Here is a 22,156-nt window from a genome sequence, read left to right as displayed (position 1 = left end):
CTGAAGACCCTCAAAGGGTTAAGCAACACAACACTATATAGCCTACAGCTGTTTTGAATGCAGACTTCTACTGCAGTATTGTTACTTTTACCAAAGTAAAGGATGTGAACACTTCCCACCACTGATGCACTGTAGCTAGATGTTGTAATGTGTGATCTTAACCATTGGGCAGCGCTGTGGAGCTCTTTATCGCCTGAGAGAAAGGGCCTCAGCAGTTGTATGATGTCATCCTCCTCAGTCAAGTTATCATATGACACACACACCCTGTTTGCACAGACACACACACATACACACACACACACAAACACCTACACAATTACTGGATCTCAGCTCAAATGATTAAAATAATATCTCTCTGCACTTATCTGGAATCAAAGAGATTGTAGAGTGTAGCAACATGAAATCAGTGAGAGACGGGAAAGTAGTGGGAGAGTTAGCCTTCAGTGTTTTGATTGCTGTGAGACTGAGGGAGCAGGGGCCCACCCAAGGGAGATGGAAGCTGTGGATGAGAGAGGAGGAGGAGGAGGAGGAAACAGTGAGAGGTGGACAGAGAAAAGACTGAGAGAGTGAGGACGAGGGGGGCACGGAGAGGACAGTGCAGAAAACACACCCTCGCGCCCTCCTCTTCCACCCCCACGGTGAAATCAAATTCACTGACTCACTCTGAAGTCGTCGGCTTATCTGGAAGAGTAACGATCACAAAAGACACCAACAGCGCGGTGGGGAGTGGCGGCGCTTTTGGTTGGGCAATCTTTCCAAGAAGACACAACCCCTTTTTGGCCAATTGCTGTTTAGACTATGACTGTGCAGACCTTTGCAGAGACATATGCAGGCTGCTGAATGATGACTCACCAGTTAGTCAGTGCTGGATACTGTATCTGAGCCTTTTCAAATGGGAATTATTAAGTACATTCTCAGATGTAACCTCCACCAGCCTTGTGGTTTTGGAAGCGCTGTTATGATGATGATTTCACAGTTACGAACCAGATTTTTCACTAAGGTCACTTCCTCTTTTTCAACAGTACAAACAGTAGAATGATATGTACCACAATGTGCGAATAATATCAGATAATCTATACCTACAGACTGGTAAGAATGCTCCACAGGGGGCAGAGAAGATGATTAACAGGACAGGAGAGCAAAAAAACATTCTTGTGAGCTTGCTGGCATTAGCATTTAGCTCATAGCTCTGCAATACCCGAGGATTGTCTAACAAAGCCGCTTGCGAAGATGTTGTTTTACTGCCTTTGGAGAGGAAATCACTCATTTGTGGAACTGCTCACAAGAGACATGTTACTTATTACTCTGACTGTGGGTCACAAGTAGACATTGCTTCATGTTGAGGGGGCAAAGGTCATACTGGTGTTTTGGAACTGAAGCGTTAAATGGATCATGGACTAGCTGCCTAATACAGTAAGCAGTGGTCAGCGTTTCACAGCAGTGAGCCAAGCGGCACAGTTGATATGGAAACGGAAACAAAACAGGTCCTGAGTACGGGCCTCGATGTCCGAGTAATTGATAAATCCAAAGGGAAGTGTAAGATTCGTAATTTAACCGTAGTTTTCGGTGCAGGGAGCAGACACATTTCTGCGAGGACATGTGTCTGGAATGCAGCCGGAGGAGGATGAGCGAAAGGGGACAGAAACACCTCTTTAATGGACTTGTCAAAGGGAGTAACACCATTACAAAGTGTTGCCAGTTGGGCGTATGGAAGCATGCATGCGCCCAGATGATTACGTCTCCTTGCCCGCACGCATGCACACACAAGCTCTGTTATCCCCCACTTTGGTCCATCCCTGACACCCTGCGCGTAACCCCTCCAGGCGCGCAGGGAGTGTGTGTCGTGAGAAGCTGCCGTGTGCCACCTGGTGTGACCGAGCAAGGCAGGAGGAGAGTGGAGACGGAGAGGAGAGAAACTAAATTGACTGTGGCCTCTGTCTCAGGAGTAGCCAGCCCATGGGTTAGGTGAGCTATTCTTATAGAGGGCAGGGAGAGGTCTCCAGCTCCCCCGGTACACAGACCACTTTATAGGATCCCACATCATGTTTTGATGGCCTCCTGGGATGCTGGGGGAGGTGTTATCCAATGACAAGTGTGAGAGAGGAGGAGGAGGAGGAGGAGGAGGATGAAACTGAGCTGGTGGATTTCTTTGTGGGTTAAAAGCAACTTAGAACAATAGTGAAAATGTTGAATTTAGTCTTAATTCTCTTTGAATATGGACCCCCAAAACTGACAAAAGGGATCAATCAGCTCGCAGAAATTTTTATTTCCCATATTATGTGAAGGTAATTTATCAAGCTTTTCCTTTATTTTATAAGCAACTCTTCTCATTTCCCCTCACCATTTTAACAATTTTTCGTATGCTTATTCAAGATGATGAGATGATGGGTATGTCCGAGTGTGCAGCATCAGTTTCACTAGAAAACACGGCTGGCTAGTCTGTCTGGCTTTTACAGCTAAATCAAATAATGTTAATAATCCATATAAACAGCACACATAACGTTAATAATCCATATACTGTGTTGCCATATCAGTGTATAAACAGTAGCTAGCATTTTAGATAGCAAAGAAAAGCTAACAAAGCTAATTAATGCACCATACATCTATCTTTATAACGTTACCTTTACATTTTGTGGCTGTGTGTAATTTTAAGTCCAAAACAAAACTAAAAATGTTTGCTAGTTAACTTTATCACGATTAAGATTTGATCTTTTTTTTTAAACTGCTGTTTGTCTGTTTTGGGCCTCCATACAGTAAATCTGCTTGTTTGAAAAAAAGAGACAGGTGAACTTAAAGTGTGCTTCATAAAGCACTATTACTAATTTAACATTCAGAGAGAGAGGAAAAAAATGTGACCATGACAACAAGGATGACGTCAATCTTTAATGGCAGATGGCCTCAAATGTCTTCATTTAACATTTTCATAAAAACTTCTCAGCTTGATCACCTTTTTTTTTTTTTTGGTTTCAAACAAACAAACCTCTGCAATTCACTGAAATACAGTTTCTCCTTACAGCGGCTAAAGTACATAAATATCAACAGTACTGTATGCATTAGGAAAAAGAAAAAAAGAACACACACATGCCATGAACATGCACAGAACACACAGGTACGCACATGGTATACTGAAACGAGAAAGGAGTATTTCTCATTGACAAAAGGGAGGGATCATCATATTAATTTCCAGGAACTTCTGTACCGTACTGCTGGCAAAACACAAAAAGATCCATTCGATCAAAGAGCATGTTTTTCTCTGGATTTCACAGTGAATTATGTAGGTAAAACAGTATTCATATATCAGATACAAACACAAAAAGAAGCTCTAGAAAATTACCAAATGAATATACAATTAAACTTACAATAATACTTACAATGAATTAATATGATGGGCATCTTCTATGAACTTTAAAAACGTAATACCCATAAAAACACACATACACACGCACACACCTTATAAATACTTGTTCTAATAAATTTGGTGCCACACTTGGCTTAAAAAATGTCTGTAAAAGCAAAAACTGCTCCAGAAAATCAGTTGATATTTTGTGCATATTATCATTATTCATTACAAACACTGACTATACGACGCAACCACTCCGACATGATTGTACACACCTGGGCCAAACATTACAGGGAAGATTGTTTTTCTCACAATATTTCAGCTTTTGATTGTCACATCACTGCGAGATGTGACTTGGCCTCATCAGACGAGCACAAGAATCGCTGTTTGTTTTCGGTAGGAATGCGACATGAGTGAGAATTTGGGCGTCAAAATGTCACAGAAATATGATCGCTTGATGATATGTCAAAAGACGTTATTGCAGGCCTAGAATACACAAGATTACAAAAGATTATTATTATTTCTTTTTTTCTTTTTTTTTTTTTTACACTCCAATCATTACTATGTAAATTCGGAATTTACAAAAGCAGGTTGAATCACGTTGGCTCCCTAAAAATAGACAAAAGACACAAATTGCTTAAAGTGAATATCCTTTCAGATGCAGAGTGGCTCTTTGGAGTGACACCAAAAGAGACATGCAGCAAAAATAATGTCATACTTCATAAGAAATCAGATTGAGGACTACAAAGCAGTCAAAAATGGAATAATTCCCCTAACCTAGATAGCTCTCCAGTGTAAAAAAAATGCCTTTGGTCTTTTGTTTCTCTATACTGTGCTGCTGTCCTCCTGCTACACAATGAAGGAGCAAATTCCTTACAATAGCAGGGCTCAGTTTACTGTGTTTTGCAGTCTCCAGGGTCACTCTGCCCTCACCAGCGATGGCTTATTCCTGTCAATGCCTCTTTTTTTTTTTTTTTTTAACACATCTGATTACCTCAAACTGCAAAATTCTGAGCTGGATCGGGGCGTTTGTCTCACTCAGGGTCGGCACTGACTGCTGAGTTGAACCACAGCGCGTCAGACGTCACAAAGACACACAGGAGCGAACCTAAAGTCACACAGTATGTAGAAAAGACAAGAGCAAACCGACAGGACTGCTTTGGTATAGCAGGGCGACTTACCATTTTAAAATGGCACAAAAACGGAGAGGGGAAGAAAAAAAAAAAAAAGAAAAATGTATGAAAGTTCCTCACACACTTCAGCACAAAATGAACCAATCAAACAGAACCATTTCAAACATTATCTTGATTACAAAAATACTTTTTTGTATTTCTTTAAAATATCTAAAAATGTACAGCATTGTTTTTTTTTCTTTTTTTTTGCAAAGTCATGCTTCAACATGTATTTAATAATCATAATAACATTAATATGAATGATATACAGAATAGTAATAATTATAGTCATATAATAACATTACCCAGCAGCGCTTTAGCCACACTTCCATATGCCTGGCCTTGCAAAGTTCCTGCATAAAATGTGTTTGCACTCCTTTTATTGGGCTGTCGTTACACTTGCATATACAGAATGCACAGCAAGAGACCTGCAAATGTTAGACAGGCGATGCAGTCAACTGGTAAACAAAGGGTGTGCCTTTGTCGTGCACGCCTGGTACCTTTCATGGAGGTGTCAGAGGAGGTGTAGCCAAAGCGCTGCCGGTAAATCTCGAGTATGTAACAGTATAAAAAAGAGTTGGAGGGACTTCGGGGAGGGTGGGGGTGCTCGATGTGTGATGGAGGCTGGGGTCTAGTATGTCCTGAGGCCCATGAGGCTGCTGCTGCCTAAGAGGGAGACAAAGAGGGATGCAAGAACAGGGGTGAGGTTGCCATGGTCACCGTGCACAAACCTTACACAATAATGAAAGCACAGGGGATCGTGTGGAACTGTGGCACCGCACAAACACGTTCACACACCCATAAAATCTCACACACACGCAACAGTAGACACTCTTCTGGTTTCTTCTTTCTTCAGGTTTCTCAATTTCTCTCACTTGCCTTCGTGATGCCAAGACCACACACGCTGTTATCGCAGAAATATCTAAGACAGAGATTCTGTGTTTGTTTTCAAAATGTTTTCTGTTGAGAAAAAGCTGAAATATACCCGGGTGAAAGTTGACACGCAGTCAAAATGGGCTTGTTGCGGCTGTGTTCATTCCACCAGATGTCTTCAGCAGCTCAGTACTACCCCCCTCCCTCCAAAACACAAACAAGACAAACAAACAAAATACAAACATCTCGGCTTTCACAGCTTTTTTCCACAAATCTACACTTTCAAATCAGACTCAGCGCCAGAAGGGAGAGGCGCAGTGCTTTGGTGCCGAGGTGAGATTTACACCTTGTGTCTTGCCTGCTGGGATCAATGATCATGAAGTCCGAGCCATAAACTCACCGACAGTACGCTGCTCCGAGAGCCGGGGTCAGGTCAGTCATCCTGGTTTCTAATTGGACACGAGAGGCAATCAGCAACGCCCGTCACAGCCGGCCACGGCCACCATCACACATCAGGAACCTGAGGACACAGAGGAGTCAGCGTTTGACTGGAGTGAACCAGCTGCATCGGCATCCCGACTGCTGGTGGAGTGTTTTTGTTGAGACTTGTAGTTTCTGGTTCTGTTGTGTTGGATTATATAACATTCCTGTAATTGCATGCAACCACTATATTCATCATTTTTGAGGGTTGCGTGGTGTTATTTTTAAGGCAAAAATACTCCTCATTCAATACTGCTTTGCTCAGCTGTATATGGAACTAAGGTGAATATAGTTCTAAAGGGATGCTTCACCAATTTAGTACTGTACTTCTTCATAGTTGGGGGACAAAAAGCAGAAAATAACTTCAGAAATAAAAAGATTCTTAATCCCTGATATGGATCAAGCAGCAGAAACACTGGAACCTACACTTCCCATAATGCAACACTGTCTTTTATAAGATGCTGTCAGCCTGATGAATGCCCACACCATTCACACTTCACATCAACAGTTTGTTAACCATGCTTTCAGAGTCTCCAAGCCCACGCCAAGATGACTCAAGTGATGTTTTTCAAGCGTAATACTCTACTATTACTACTACCACTTTTATCACAATCAACAAAACTCCTCCAGAGCCAAATGCATTATAAAGCAGTTTTCTCCGGATGTGTAAAACCCTCTGACAACTGAGCTGTCTATCGTGTGTAAAAATCAGCTGACTACACTTTTAAAAGTTTTACCGCCTTTTGCAAGATCGTCCAAGCTCAAAGTCCAGCTGTGACAAACAGGATGTCAGCTGACAATCGTCTTAAATACTTCTGTTGGATTTCTACGTAACAACCGCATCTCCCATGAACCCTCTCCACACACACACACACACACACACACACACACTCACAAACAGAAGAAGAAGAGAAAGGTCAAGCCTCCGACCCCCTTACCCAACCCCAGATGTATCACCGAAAATAGACATCTCTTGGAGACCGTGGTAACTCGGGTTCGGGGGGTAGAAACTCTTTGGAACAATAAACAATTAGTAAACCAAACATGACCTTAAGAGAGAGGAAGAGAGACACAGACTGTTGCAGGGAGAGAAGGGAGACGGAACTGTTCCCCGTTCAGAGAACAGCGCGCTTTTCTTTTTCTTTTTTTCATTTTGGGAAGGGGCACGGCTGGCCTAGCTAATGCCTTGTTGCGCGTTCAATCAAGGGTGAGGGAATCGATGCGCTATACAGCCGCTTGGCTAAGCTGATGCGACGCATACTTCCAGACCACCTTATTTGTTCTGGCTGAGACACCAAGGTTAAAGATTGGGTTGATCATTGAACATGTCTGTGCGGATTAGGAGACGGTTTAGTGATTTGCGGGCTTAATGTGTTACATCCAATAACTCGAGCCAGGCGCATAATGTGAGATAGGTAAACGAGTAGTGTTTGAGAATGTGGGAGGTGACTCGGGTTCTCATGAATGTGTGCACTGTTTGCTGGCTTTTTCTATTCGCAGCAAGGCTTCGTGTAGCGAATGTTCCCCGTCTGTGTTATCAGTCATCATTGATCTCGTGCTGCGAATGAAGAGAAAGAAGACTTATTCACATTTTACCCAACATTCGGCAGGGCTTTGTTCTAGCTCTCCACCATTCGGAGACTATTTCAAAAAAGTTGACAACAATGATGATAATGAATTACACAAGTGTGTTTCAAGTGTCTGATTTTCTGATTTTCATGTGATAAGGAAAAGAATGTAAACCAACATCTGACGAACACATCGCAAAATGTAAAAAACTGTACAGCCATTGTTCAAAAATAGTAGCTGTAAAATAGTAATGTTGTTGAGTTAAAACTTGCAAACACACATGCATGGCCCTTTAAGATTTCTACCTGTGTAGCACGGCCATGAAAAAGAGCCCCGTCTGAAGCCCCTTTAATCTGGAGAAAAGCCTTTAGGCCCTGGCTGTGTTTCTCACATACCAGCAATAGCTGCTGGAGTTGGGCGGTGATGAACACAGCTGCTGACATGTATCTAGCTCCTGAGACCCAGTGCAGGGACGAGGCCACAGTGTAGCTATACTGTATGCCTGTGTGTGTGCGTGTGTGTGTGTATTATGTGTCAGTAGGGGGTGAAGGAATAAAGTCCCACTTCCTTATTAGAAGGGGCCCCAGCTGGCCCTCAGCTCTCCAGTGGGAGTTAGTCCACCATTGCACAGGAACCATTGGTTTTGTCGGGCTATTGGCCAAAAAGCTCCTCAGGGCAGGCAGCCAGACACACACACACACACATTTCTCTCAGGCTCACACACAATCATGCATGATAGGGGTGCGCGCACACACACACACACACACACACACACACACACACACAGGCTACACTCCCCCGCTATGTCTTGTCAGATGGAAAATCCGGCTTACCTTTCCCTCCAGTTCACTAGGCATTAATGTCCACTATTAGGTTGTCTTTGGATGTAGCTCTGTGCCAGAGCATGAATGTCAAATATAATTCAGCTTCACAAACATTCAGATGAATGACTAAGCCTCCCGGGGTATTACAATAACAAAAACTTACAATTTAATATGTTTTTAAGGAGCCAACACCGGGTAGCTACCTGCTTCAACTTGCATGACTTGGCACTGCTGTAAATAAAGTTTTCAAAATGGCATTTCCCTTGACAAGCGGGATGCCAGGTGATTAGGACAATTCATTACCAGCCATGACTGAAGACCCCTGAATGCCACCTCACTTTCAGCTATTCTTACACACACTCACACACGCACACACACACATAACACACATATTCAAGTCTCTCACAGTTACACCTCCTAATGCAAAGCCACATACTCTGACTGTGAGTGGTCCCCCTCCGTCAGATGCCGAGACAGCCACTGACCGACCACAAGCCTCTCAGGACTGCAGCGCTCAAAGCTTCTTTGAGGTCCCACTGTGAGGGTTTACTGTCACCAGACGACTTCAGCATGAGTAACAACTCACAAACTCTGCTGCTGCTTTTTGAATGACCCATCAACAGCAGACAGATTGTACAACAGTGGTGCAATGCAGACAGCTTCTCTTTGTAACCGCAGCTCAAGTTTATTCTTGCCGGCTCGCAGCTAAAATTGTTTCAAAGTGTTTCACAAGCGCCGTGCTTAGCAGACTGCGTTGCACAAATGAGCAACACCCTCCTCGCAGCCAAAAAAAAAAATCAAGATATGAAATAACTGTGTTTCTAACTTGGCTGCATTCATTGAATAAGCAAGAAAAGCCAAAGAGGACAAGGCCTGGTGCAGCTGAAATGTTTGTTTGCAAAGCTGCAAAATGTCAGGGACAAACAGAGTAGCAAGGCTAACTCAACACTGACACTTTACTGTGGGAAATAACCAGCATTTGTTTTTTTAATTATACAGACCAGATACAGTGATGTGCTACTATGTCACCGTACTTTCTTAAGAGATTTGGTTCGCAGCTCAAATTACCATTACACTGTCTTGTACATCTTCTGTCTTAATGGACATCCTGTGTGTTTATGACTTGCGTTGCTTGATAAGAAATATTTTCTCATATCTTTCCATTTGTCTCTAACGATATCTAGTCATGTAGTCCAGTTCAGTCGTGCAGAGAAGTGAATTTGTTCAGGTTTTTCGCATGCCTCTCCATCTGTGCGTTGCTGAGATTTATGCTTCCACCGCAATACCACAGGGATGAATGGAAATAGTTTGTGCTGCTCGCATTAAAAAAAAATCTAAAACATTCAACATCACTTTCCAGTAACAGCATCCCAGTTATTCTGGATAATCCATACACGTCACTGTGAGCGGTTTAACTAGGTGTTATGTCTCTGGAAAAAGTGGGCCTGCTTCCAAGGAAAACTGCCCACAGTGAGGTCTGGGGTTTTCCAGAGTGACGACGACACACAACAAAGACATGACGGTGCAGACTTAATTAAGCGAAAGTTATCAGTGCCGTGACTACCACAACCAAAACTCCTTTCACCTAAATGGTACTGGGATGGAGGCAGAAACAAATCAATGACAGACACATCTTAACCTGGACAACTAAATCAAAAATCATCAACATGAAAAGATGGCAGAATTTACGTGAACTGAGCCTTTATGTTTTGTGTGTACTGTTGTGTGTGCTTGCCTGTGAGAGGTGTTATGATGGTGCATGTACGCTGCATAATTTGAGTGTGCTGCTTATTTGTGTATCTGCTGCAGTGGCCTGTAATTATCGCAGTATTCTGACTGGATGTCTCAGCTTCACTTCACCCTCCACTGCGAGCCGGATGTGGGGATGTTGTTGTTTCATTGAGGGGCTAATATCCACTGGGGCAGGCTGACCGGCCAAATGACTTCCTCCTGGTTTGATAGAGGAGTAATTATTTCCTCCAAGCCCCTCCCTCTTCCACTCCCTTCCTCCTTCAACCCCCCACCCCCCCTCCAAATCCCCAAAACATGAAATTACTCCAGCAGCTTTTTTCTCATGTACTTTGTTTCAGTCTCTGGAAATAGACAAATCAGCTACGGTGCAGGGTTACAAAAGGACAGTACAGGACTAGCACCAATCAACAGCTTGATGAATGTTAGCCTCCATGCTACCACCGCCACCCACCCACTCCCCACTGACTCCCTAAGGGGCCAGGAGGACATGTTTCTTCCTGTCCCGAGACGCTGTAGGGAGGGTACTGGTGACAGTGTGACTGGCGCCGAGTGCAAACACACACACACACACACACACAGTCAGCCAACACAGATACACAGACTAGCAGGGGATTTGTTGTGCTTTGTGGTTTTGTTTTCCTGCAAGCACAACAGCGTTTAGTTTGTCTGAACCAGACTGTGGTGCACATGTGCAGTGTAGCTCATGCATGATTACACTGGACTCGTACTTATCAAAGCACTTATTAGAAGCCAACTATACTCTATGCAGCCACGCTGAATTTCTTTTAAATAAAGCCGCATGCTATTCATTTTTTAATAAAGATTCATAAAAATGGCCCCTCTGGCACTACTCAGGTAACTCAGCAGTTCATGGCGCATAATCCACGTTTACGACCTTTTGGAGCATCACATCCTTCGTCTTTTTCTGTCCCATCTTCGACATAATTCTCCACTGTGTGCTTTGTCATAATGTGGAAATGCCAAAATGTTTTTTTTTTTTAATTAAAAACTGTAATTCACCCTGCCAGGTTTTGACAAAATGACAAATATGGCCTAATAGCTGCTGTACAGTACCAAAATTATCATGGGACGATTCCCAGTGTTTATTATGGCAAAGTTAGAGCGTGTGCACAGTCACTTTCCCTCACATACAGTAACAATAAATATCAGGCATCCTTCCAGAGGGCACATCTGTGGAGCAAATAACTTCCCTCCTATCCTGCACAAAAGCTACTCAGCATGTTTAATCTTAATAAATAACTATTTCAGTGTAAAAAATTGATTTCGTCCAGGAATTGCAGAGGATTATAATCAGTAAATCATCAGCAGTAGAACAAGTATTCAGATACTTTACTAAACTGCTCTAATCAATATTTTTGCATTAACAATGGATGAAATGAGATAAAGGGGTCTGTACCATGGAGCGCCTTTCTAGTCTTTTTGACCACCCAAAGTGCTCTAACACCCATTCACAAACTGATGACGGGGGCTACTGCACTCATCAGCAGAAGACTAACCATTTACACACCGAAGCACAGTTTTGGGAGCAATTTGAGGTTCGGTGTCTTGCCCAAGGATACTTTGGCATGCGGACTAGGCATCGAATCAACAACCTTCCCATTAGTGGATGACGCACTCTACCAGTGAGTCACAGTCACCCTCCTGCAAACCTACTGCTTTGATCCACTCTACTAACTATGGCTGTCAAATAAATGCAGTTGAGTAAAAAGTACAATATTTGCTTGTGAATTGTCAGTTGCGGTGGACTTGAAGCAAAAAGTAGCATTAAATAGAAACACTCTAGTAGAGTAAAGTACCTGAGTGAATGCACTAAGGCTGACTTCCACCACTGGCTTTAATAACATTACCTATCAAAGCAGCTGATATTTGCATTTTAGTCATATTTGCTGAGATCTACCCTGTCTGTTTCATTAAAATGTTGGCATCGGAGCTCGTTGTATATTCTGTTTGACTCGCTGCTTTTGATGCCTCAGATCAAGCAACACATCAATGGGAAAAGTCGACCCTCAGTACACTGTGACCTGTGAGGGGAAATAATGGAGTTCCTCTTTAAATCACACCTTTCATCTCTTATGATGATGTGCGAGGAGTAGCTGTGGTTTCATTGACCCACTGGGCTTTACACTCCCACATTCACTTCCAAAAGGCTAATTTGTTTTGTGTCTGAGTGTCTTGTATGTCTGAAGTCAACTGGCAGAAATGTAACTAATTAGTTGGTTTGGCAGCGAGCTTTTCACTGAGAGGTTTGAGGGGAGGAAGAGGGTGCTCACTTGATGCACACACCACGTGTGCGAAGTAACACCCTGTGATATTCCCAACATATGTTTAGGAATGTCTCCGTGCTTCATTAAACAAAGTGTCATAACATTTACTGAAGTATTTTAATGGCATGGCGCAATGTACGCTGTGTGTGTGTGTGTGTGTGTGTGTGTGTGTGTGTGTGTGTGTGTGTGTGTGTGTGTGTGTGTGTGTGTGTGTGTTACTCACACATACTTCAGCAGAACTGCCTGGACTTCCATCCCTGAGGAGTTCCATCTGCAGGTGGGAGCCAGCGAATCTAAACACACATAATCACAGATACATTAAACACACTCGCACACACGCGTACATACAAAAGATCTGAGTGAATACAACTCAATGTAATATTCAATTTATTCTGTACTTCTGCTGAGCTTAAAATTCTCCATTTTTTTAAAAATCCTATAACCTCATGAAATATGCATTTAAAGGAATAGTTCAAAATTTTAAGAGATGTGCTTAACTCTCGGCCAAAAATATTCCATCAACTCACAAAACCTTTCACATGTAGTTGATTTTTGATATTAGATTGTCTTTCATGGCAGGTTACTCTCTGTTTGTTGCAGAGCTTCATAATTCAAAAGTAACAATCTGTCACCATTGTCTTCTTTTAATGAAATTCACATGATGTCACACAAGAGAAGCACTCAGTGGAAGCATCGATTGCTTTGCAAACAACCCCGGCAATAACATTTAGTAGCAATTCAGTAACGTTACTGTACTCTCACAAGCAAAGACAGTAGCTGATTAACAACCTGGTTATATTGTTTATACTTTTATGTCTTTTTATGGTCGTATTTTTATGTCTCTGACTCTTGGTCACTAGAGGATGTGAGATGCTAACATCACCCACACCTCCTGACTGAAATCCCAAAGCCAGATTCTCTTTGTGTGTGTCAGTGTGTGCTCACATATCTGACACATATGGGAAAAATGCCAGCTAGGCAGATTCAGCTTGCACTCATTTCAAATTCTGACATCATCGCTTTAGTGTCTTTGCTAGGGGCCTTTACGCTTAAATAACTTTAGTAGCTGCAGTATATATGGAAATATGCCCCATATACTCTCTAGCACAGTTAAAAGGCATTGAGTAATTCAGATACTGTAATGTTTGAAATACAGCAATGTGCCGAGAAAGCACTGCAACCTTCAAAAACAAACAAAAACTGAGAAACACTGCACCGCGTCTAAGAGTGAGATTTTATCAGGGTCAGCCAGCACCAATCAGGCGCCATGAGAATAATTTCAAGAGATCAATAATGAACTCCTATGTGAACCCACAGTGGAGCCGCGCAGATTAAAAGACCTCAATAAACGGGATCATGGTTGGTTGAAAAACAGGGATTTAATTAATGAAGAGGGTGATGGTCAAATGATGATGCAAACCTTTCAGACCACTGAAGCTTTCAGTTGCACTGATGAAGCCACTAATTGGTGCAAAATTAAGTGACATGAGTTTCCCTGATTCACAGAAACTGAAACCTGTGGCCTGTGGTGGCAGACCTTGGCAGATTTTTCTATTCTAAACCTTCTCTTGGTCTTGAATTCTGAACTTCATAAAAATGTGACCTAGAAATGTTCACGTTATTATGCTAATTATTTATATGTCCTTTTCAGGATTTAAGACACAAGCAGATCCCTGTGTGTTCAAATGAATAGGTTTTTAAACATGCAGCATTTTGAATTAAGGGATTAGCTCTTTTCTCAGTGAACAAAGTCAGTCAAACCCTTTCTTGCGCCTCTGCAGGCAGTTTTAGGACACTGTGAACAGCAAGATTAGTTTAGTTTAGCTCGATTACTGAAAGTTAATGGGATCAGGTAGCAGCTCCTCCCAAGAGAGAAGAGTAAAACAGCATTACATACCGGCAAAAATGGACTACACCCTGTATATTAAATATTTATAAAGTCACTAATTTCACTATCAAAAAACAAATGTGATATATCACGATCCACACCCTGCTTGTGTGGAGGAAAACACTCACAGCAGACGACCATGCCTACCGGTAGGTCAGAAATAGCAGTTTGAAGCTATGATGTGATTGCTGATAGTCTGTGTGTAAAAAGAGTATGAAGTGATGGGATGACGTGTGCTCCAAGGTGAATCTGTGGCCTGGAGCAGAGAGTGATTTCGGGTTTGACGGCGACAGGCATTTGTGCGGTGGGCTCAGGAGGAGGTGAGGGGTGGTGGTGGTGGTGGTGGTGGTGGTGGTGGGGGAGAAAGAGGGGGTGGGTCTGCAGGTTACCTGAGCGTGGAGCGAGGAGGGGTAGGTGAAAGCGGGTGGGAGGGCCGGCGACAGCTCTGCCGGGTACAGCGGGTATGACGCCCACACATCTGGGCTGCTGGGATATAGAGCGGGCACTGTGAGCTCATCTGTGGAAAGAAGAAAAGGAGGAGTGGGGTGAGGAGAGTGGCCAGTGGATGGGTGGGTGGCTACAGAGACAGGGTGGAGGTGGCGGCGGTGTAGGTGGTCATGGAGGTGCACTAGAGGTGAGTGCCAGTTATCTGAAGTAGCTTCCTCTCGTTTTCAACTATCCCCTAAACCCCTCCCTTCAAATAGCTATTGTCCAATCATAGCCTAGCAACCGTAACTAGGCATGGCAGGCCTGTAAAGCCTTTGATTCCTCAATATGCTAAAGCAGAGCGCATTGGGCTGTAGAGAAAACACTTGGCAGATCATTATCAGAGTTGGAGCATTTCCAAAGCCAAAAACACGTGTGTGAAACAGTGCGTTTATCTGCTCGAATGTAAGCTACAATAATTAGCATGTCTGTCCATTAGCTTACCACCTACAATAATAACTGAGCTTTACTTCCAATGCCAAGGAGCACGTGATGAACTACATTATAGTTACAACCAAACGATCTGATCTTACGTTGCTTTCTTATCTTGAAATATTATCTAGCTACACACTTCAGTACAACAACATTGCTGAGATTCTTAATTTAGAGATAAACTATTTTCTATATAGTATGTGAACTTATGAGGATGTTGACTTGCTGGAGACATTAGCTTTAGCCTCTGTGTTCAGCACAATGTCTTCTATGAAGAAAGTGAATCCAGTCCAGTATAAAGGCCCCTTTTACAAGATTCTCATTTTATTTCAGTGGAAGCATTAAGTCAGCCGGAGATGATGTTTTCAAACAAGCCATGAAGCTGACATTGTAGGTCATCAGCTATGAATAAAAGCCTGCATTTGTCTACCTGTCTGACATCAAGGACATGTTGTTTCAAAAAGGACTTCAAGTAGATCTGACATGTGTAAATCTGTCCCTGAAAGCTTAACAGGCGTAGCAGGGGGCAGGGCTTAGCAAACAGTCAATTATACTCCCCTAAAATCAGTAAAGCTGACTTAATTCAGGCTGAAATGAGAGGAAATCATCTCAGATATGATTATTCACTCACTGAGTCGAGTACAAAGTGACTGAAAAAAAGAGCAGAGTGCATGAGTGAAGAGGTCGGTGACGGTGCAGGGTGGTACAGAGTAAGTGTACATTTAAAAGCAGAATTTGAAAGAAAAAAAACAAAAAAAAACAGCAGCTCACTGGAGAACCATCAGATAGTCGTACAATTTCATATAAAGAGTATTTTTCTGTGCTCTCTGTGTCTCCTGTAAGTATTTATCATAGCATGATCAGAAAGAAATGGCTGATTTAAACATCTCTTATCAGGAAATGACAGCAATTTCTCTCCTGGTGATTATGTCATGGTTTCATTAATCGTTTCCTTCCATTTTCCACGAGGCCCTGAGTGCACACCCCTTCTCTGGCAAAAAAAAAAAAAAAAGCATCCAAGATAAGAGCCGTTTGGTCATTTAGGAAGAATGTACGACCACAGCCGGCCTATGTTCAACTATCAATGGCTGATTTTTGCAGAATCCTTAACTCCTTAGAAAAATATTTAACTAAATGGGGGGAAAAGAGTACAGAGTTGCATTAGCAAATTCCATACACGCCTGGTACTGAAAGGCCTTGAGTCCAGATAATTAGAGCAACAGCTAACAGTGAACATGTACTGTTTATGAATCATTAATCTAACAGGGGGATGTGTCGTTTAAGGGGAGAGAACTCTAACCCAGTTAACCCATCATGACAGAATCTGATTTCAAAGAAACATTTTGCATGAATTATGAGGATCCATTTTTAGTAAGAGACTGCTAAGAGAAATCGCATTAATAAGCTTCCACAGGATGACAGTGTTTCAGTGCGGAGCGAGCACAACACCACTGAAAAGAAAATCTAAATTTTTAGCGATTAGCAGCCAAGTCAGTCTCCGTTTTTCAAGCATAGTCACAGCTGAAGCGCAAACACTCGCCCACTAATGACAACAAATCCTAAAGGGAAACAGCTGTCCGGTCACCTCAAACAACAGAGACTGATGGCCAAAGGAAGCAGCAGCACAGACAAAAGGTAAGACGAGCTCAGGGACGGACGGAGCACTCACATGGGTCTCTGCCAATGAACTGTGGCCCGGGGCTCTGCTGGGACGGAGGGGGGTTGGGGGTGCCAACCAGCTTGTTCTTGGCCATCTTGGTGTTGGCCTTGGCGAACTCCAACCGCAGGGTCTGGGGGATCTCCGGATCAAACCGGACCCCCTGAGATCAAACAGAAAGATGCGTCAGCAAAAACACTGTTTCCTAGAATGCTTTTATCAAAAAGCTCAAATATCATAAAAGTGATGATTATTGTACAGTTTTTACACAGATTTGGAATTTTATGATATTATTTATGTTATTATTATTATTATGATTGATTATATTTTGGTAACTTGTTTGTGTGTCATGGTTGAACAATCAAAGCCAATATGCTCATATGCTTATATACACTGACAGTATTTTAGAGACTTTGAATGCATCTCAGCAACACTGAATACACATTTTTCCATTGTTGTCCTTTAAGTATACTCTAAATGTTGTCAGCATAGAAACACAGGAGTCTCCTGGATCGTTTAGGAACATTACGGGGTTAAGTTACGGCCATCGGTTGTAATTATTTCAGTGTTGTTTCTGAGATAACGTGTTTCTCTTTTTCCGTCAGTTTAGTATGTAGATGGTTCTTAATGCTGTGACTCACATCCTGCGAGGAGTAACAACATACTTTTTTTCCCACATATTGTTCCCAGCCAAAATATGATGAATGCAGACAAGCTGTTTATATTTAGCTCTTGGATATCCCTTGTTTTCCTGGAAGGTTGCTCAAAGTCAGCACCCCAGGAGGTGTCTTTGTTTCTAGATTCAGGTTCACCACATGATGACTCTTAATGAAGTTACACATTCGAACAGTAATACTTTGCTTTAACAACCGCGTCTGGAACAACCTGACAACATGAATTATTTTGTGGTGATGTTATAAATAACAGAAAGCAGTTGGTAGACTTGTCTTGTGCCTTGAAGTAGTGATGAAGCAGACTAATTCAGACCACTGAGGAGTTGGTTATCTTTGCACATCTTCCGCTTTTGCATTCTCAGCCTTATTGTTAGTTATTTAGATGTCCAGTGAGACCTGGCTGATATCTGGGTCTGTCACTTTGTATGCTTTTCATCTTTCAGCATTTTATGACTGCCTTATCTTGGCGGTGAGCGGACATGTTCACAGTTGCGTAGGCTTTGAGGCCTGCTGTAAATGGATCACTGTGGATTACAATGTTATTCTGGTTGGACGCACGTGATGACTGGTGATACCCGCAATTGAAAATCAGAAGCTGATGACACAAACCTGGCTAGTGCACAATGCCAGACAAGCCACAGGGCCCTCGCTGTGCTCTCTACTGAACTCCGTAACAGTAACTTAATATCGTGGCATCGAATCTGCCATTCGCAATGACATACTGCAAGCATCACCGCTAAAAGTGAGCCAAAAACTCTGGCAAATTCTTGAGATGCCAAAGCTAAAAGCCTACTGACATACCAGTGCTCATGACAAGCCAAGCAAAGGTTGTTTTTCCTCTATAACGGTTTGATCTACATCAAACCCCTCCACATGTGCAGTAGTCCAATTCATTTTTCTTCTCAACAACTTTTGCCTGAGGGAAAATAAGGAATGAGACATAAACAAAGGTCTTCTTCATCCAAAAACAAAGCGGCTATTTGTTTGCTTGTTGTGGAAGCAACAAGGCCAGGAAGAATTTCACCTGCAACTATAACCACGCTCTAATTAACCTCATTCGATTGCCTGTGGAAGACGTACAGGAAAACACGGAAGGTCAGATCAATGGAGGAGAAAAGCAGCCAAGAGTAAAGTTCTCTCTGCAGCAAAAGAGCGAGAAGCTGCGAGGATCATCCCTGCAGGCTCGGGCAAAGCTGAGCTGAAACAAGCGAGGGATGACTCTTCTCATGAAGGGGAGGGAATTAACTAGGATTGCCTTGGCTCAGTGAACTCGCAGCTTCTGCCAGTGGAGGCTGCAGAGGTATAATAAGGTACATGGATATAATGAGGCCTGAGCACATCTCAGCTTTAACTGTGCTGAATCTCTACCTTGCATTGTGCTTCTTCGCACTTCCTTTGCACTTCTGTATGTATTGCTGTGGGGATGACTGTAATTGTGGTAATGGTGTTGTTTCGCGTGTTCTTTTAGAGGCTATATCTGCTCATAGTTTAGAGGAAATACAGCAGAGGTGCTATGACAGGAAACAAATCCCCTCCTTCCCTCAGTTTTCTCTGTCTTTCCCATATTTCAATATGCAGATAGATGTTTGCAAAATCTGGCTTATCTCCATATGACCCCGGGGACGTAGCTTTCCTCCAAAAAACAAGAGCACTGCTCAACTCTCAGCTCCACTGAGCTCTACAGAAACAGTCTGACTATTGTTGGCTCATAATAAGATGATAATTTTTATCCTTTCTTCAACTCTGTGCTCTGCCTTTGATGCGCACCAATATCTCAACATCTGAAAGTTGACAGACTCTGCTCGCGTTGTCACGGTCCCACTTTATGAGGATGATAAAACTGATCTTTTTCTGTGACAGGGGGATGAAGAAAAACTTAAGAAGGGGTGGTGTACATCTCGACAGGTTAAAAAAACAAAAAAAACAATGGGAAACTAAAGCTGTGTGAGAGCTGGTGTTCATTACCATCTATCTATACTTTGTTTCAAGAGAGCTGAATAAAACCCTGTGAGGATGGGCTCCGTTTCATATTTGAGTGTGCCTTGATGAGGCTTTCTACTGAGCTACATTCTGAAATAAGCGAGATTAAAATTAAACCCTAGATCAATATCTTCTATTTATATGTGGAAGAAGAGCTAATTTGCCTCCTGACCTTGCAGGATCTATGGCAAAGCTTTAATAAAAAGACTTTATTTACACAAACAGAAGCATTCAGACATACAGTATTTAAAGCAGCCATGATGAGTTTGTCTTTCTGGCTGTTTTTCGCGTGACAGAAAACCTAAAAATGTCTGGATTTCCCTGATATGAAATACATTTGCACAATAGGCAGAGAGATGCGATTCCAAGTCATCGCAGGATATACAAGCGCAGAGCTGGTGCTTGAGAGGAGCACGGAGAGGGCATGACACTTACGTTCAAGGCATTCTTAGCAGCCTCCGCCTCTGATCGACTGTCAAAGCTGACAAACCCCACTGGCTGGGGAGACAAGAAGACAGAACAAAAGAAAGAAACATGGTTTAAGGCAGAAAACTGAGTCGGCGTTTCTGTCTGAGTGACATAGACATGTTGTTCTTTTTTTATTATTTTTTTCATCATGCCCAACCCCCCCCTTTTCTCTGTCTCTCTCCCTCTGTTTATAAAACCGTGGCGACAGTGAGAGAGAAAGGCAGAGAAACGGAGGCTGGACGCTTACATTGTACAAGGAGAGTTCATCGCTCAGCTCCCCTATGCCCAAATACGGGCAATGTGAGAGCGAGAAAGTGCATGTAAGAGTGAGTGTGAGAGAGGCAGAGCAAAGCAGAAAAAGGAGAAGAGACAGACAGAGAAAAAAGAAGACAAATGGGGGGCAGGGGGTCTTGAGAATGAGAATTTAGAGGTTAAAGGTTAGAGTAAAAATTAAAGAAAAGTGAGGTGAGAGGCAGATATTGTTTTCAAGACCTCCCTGAACAGGCCTGTCAGTGGAAAACCATGCACTGCATTCTTGTTCGCATCTATTTCACCCATGCTTGTTTTATATTCTGGTGACATCATTCTAAAGCCTGTGCCCGTAATATTAAAGGTGAGTGAGCAAGAGAGAAAAGCAAGAGAGAAAAAAAAAAAAAAGACAAGGATGCAGGCTTGGTTGTTAGATTTCTTGCCACTGTTGCAGATATGAACAAAGAATGTGGCTTTCTGCAGAGTGTAAGTGCGTGGATGGGGATGTGGGGATGTGGGGAGGGGGGTGAGGAGAAAACTAAATCTCTAAACATGTTGCTCCCACGGGGTCGCACTGCTGCGTGTGATCTGGAAAAGCAGTATAGGGTTATGGGAATTTTGAGCAAGTAGACAAAGAGGAGGAGGAAGAGGAGGGGGAAAGAGAAAAGAAGAAACATAAAAAAAAAAAAAAAAGAAAAAGAGAGGGTCTAAGTGAAGACGTCAGGAGGAGGAAGCGTAACTGGATTATAAATAGAAAAGGTCTGAGATCTGGCTCTTGCTATATATGGAGATGGCTGTGTGTTCTCCGACTGGAAGGGAGAGGGAGATCGATTGATTTACATCGCCATTGTCATTACTCAGGAGGAGAGTCTCCTGAAGCAAAAACAAGCCTGAGGAATCTCGGACAGTGTTTTGCGAGACTTGAAGATGAGCATCAGCTGACGTTCGTCCTGAGGAAGATGCTAATTATAAAAGTATGAGGCGAGCTGGGGAGGTGCAAAGAGAGGCCAAAGTGCACAACGAGCTGCTGAGTGTCTCACTTACTCATTAAGCAGGCAAAACAAAAAGAGCAGGACCTGCACAGACCACATTTTCTAGATGAGGGAATTTGGATTCCACAGGTTAAGTGGAGGCCACTGTAGCCTTTGGACTGAACCTTAAAGCTGTAGTCACAATAATAGCTGCAATTTCTACAAGTAAGGGAAATCTCACCACATTTTATGCTGATCTCCAATCAGCGTTGATGGTAAATGCAGTCAATTGAAACAGCAAATACCCCAGCGCATGCCATATTGAAGCTGAGAAAGCTGAGTTCAAGCTTGCAGAATGCAAACACTGCCCATGGTGAAATCCACTCTGCAGCAGAGTGATTTGGTGTCTGTTGGCATTGGAGGGCAATTTCAGCAAAGGCACCACCAGATGCAGTTTGTTCTCGGCAGCTCAGAATCATTGGAAACGTACGTAGTTTGCAATGTAAGCAAAGGACACAAGGAGGTTTTGTTGTCTTGAAGCAGCACCTGGCTGCCCAGAGATGGAGAATAAAAATCCAAGCTAGCATAGTTCTTCCTGCCCACCAACTACTTCAAAAGATGGCGCTAGTGCCAGAAGAGCCACGTATTTTGCAGCACAAGAACTTGGTTACTTTCTTAGTAAATTTAGCACACACTGAATCTATCTATATCTATCGCTTCAGTTGGTTACATTTATCATCAACACTGATGACTGAACATGCACATAAAAAGGTGGCGACGTTTCCCTTTAAATTAATCAGTTAATATTTTGATGACCATTTAAATATTCATTTAACATCCGGCTGAAAATTGTGTTTTGCTGCCATCTCTGGAAGAACATGTCAAACCCTTTGGGCTCTGTTGCACCTGCAACTAAATTCAACAATGTCAAAGGGATGATGCTCTGGGAAAATCATTTTTCACTACATTATAGACCACACAATTAATCGACTGATCAAGAAAAGCAGATGAATTGATAAAGATACTCATTAGCTGCAGCCTTAGATACCATACAAT

At 42.7% G+C, this 22,156-nt stretch overlaps 1 protein-coding gene across 2 annotated transcripts in view; it reads right to left on the bottom strand.

Annotated features, from left to right (window-relative positions):
- Positions 1 to 3,726: 3,726 nt before the first annotated feature.
- Positions 3,727 to 22,156, bottom strand: part of LOC139222735 (uncharacterized) — a 43,107-nt gene continuing 24,677 nt past the window's right edge. Inside the window, exons 11-16 of one of the 2 annotated variants that reach the window (XM_070854581.1) lie at positions 19,848 to 19,910; positions 16,771 to 16,921; positions 14,573 to 14,700; positions 12,519 to 12,588; positions 5,786 to 5,905; positions 3,727 to 5,178 (exon numbers count right to left, since the gene is read on the bottom strand). In XM_070854581.1, the coding sequence (XP_070710682.1) occupies positions 12,526 to 12,588; positions 14,573 to 14,700; positions 16,771 to 16,921; positions 19,848 to 19,910 (405 nt within the window). In that variant the 3' untranslated portion in view covers positions 3,727 to 5,178; positions 5,786 to 5,905; positions 12,519 to 12,525. The remainder of the gene's footprint in view (positions 5,179 to 5,785; positions 5,906 to 12,518; positions 12,589 to 14,572; positions 14,701 to 16,770; positions 16,922 to 19,847; positions 19,911 to 22,156) is intronic. The other variant, XM_070854583.1, reaches the window with a different exon arrangement.

This window comes from Pempheris klunzingeri, chromosome 23 (assembly GCF_042242105.1).
Source record: "Pempheris klunzingeri isolate RE-2024b chromosome 23, fPemKlu1.hap1, whole genome shotgun sequence".
NCBI classification, from domain to species: Eukaryota; Metazoa; Chordata; class Actinopteri; order Acropomatiformes; family Pempheridae; genus Pempheris; species Pempheris klunzingeri.
This window is presented reverse-complemented; position numbering and strand designations above follow the sequence as displayed.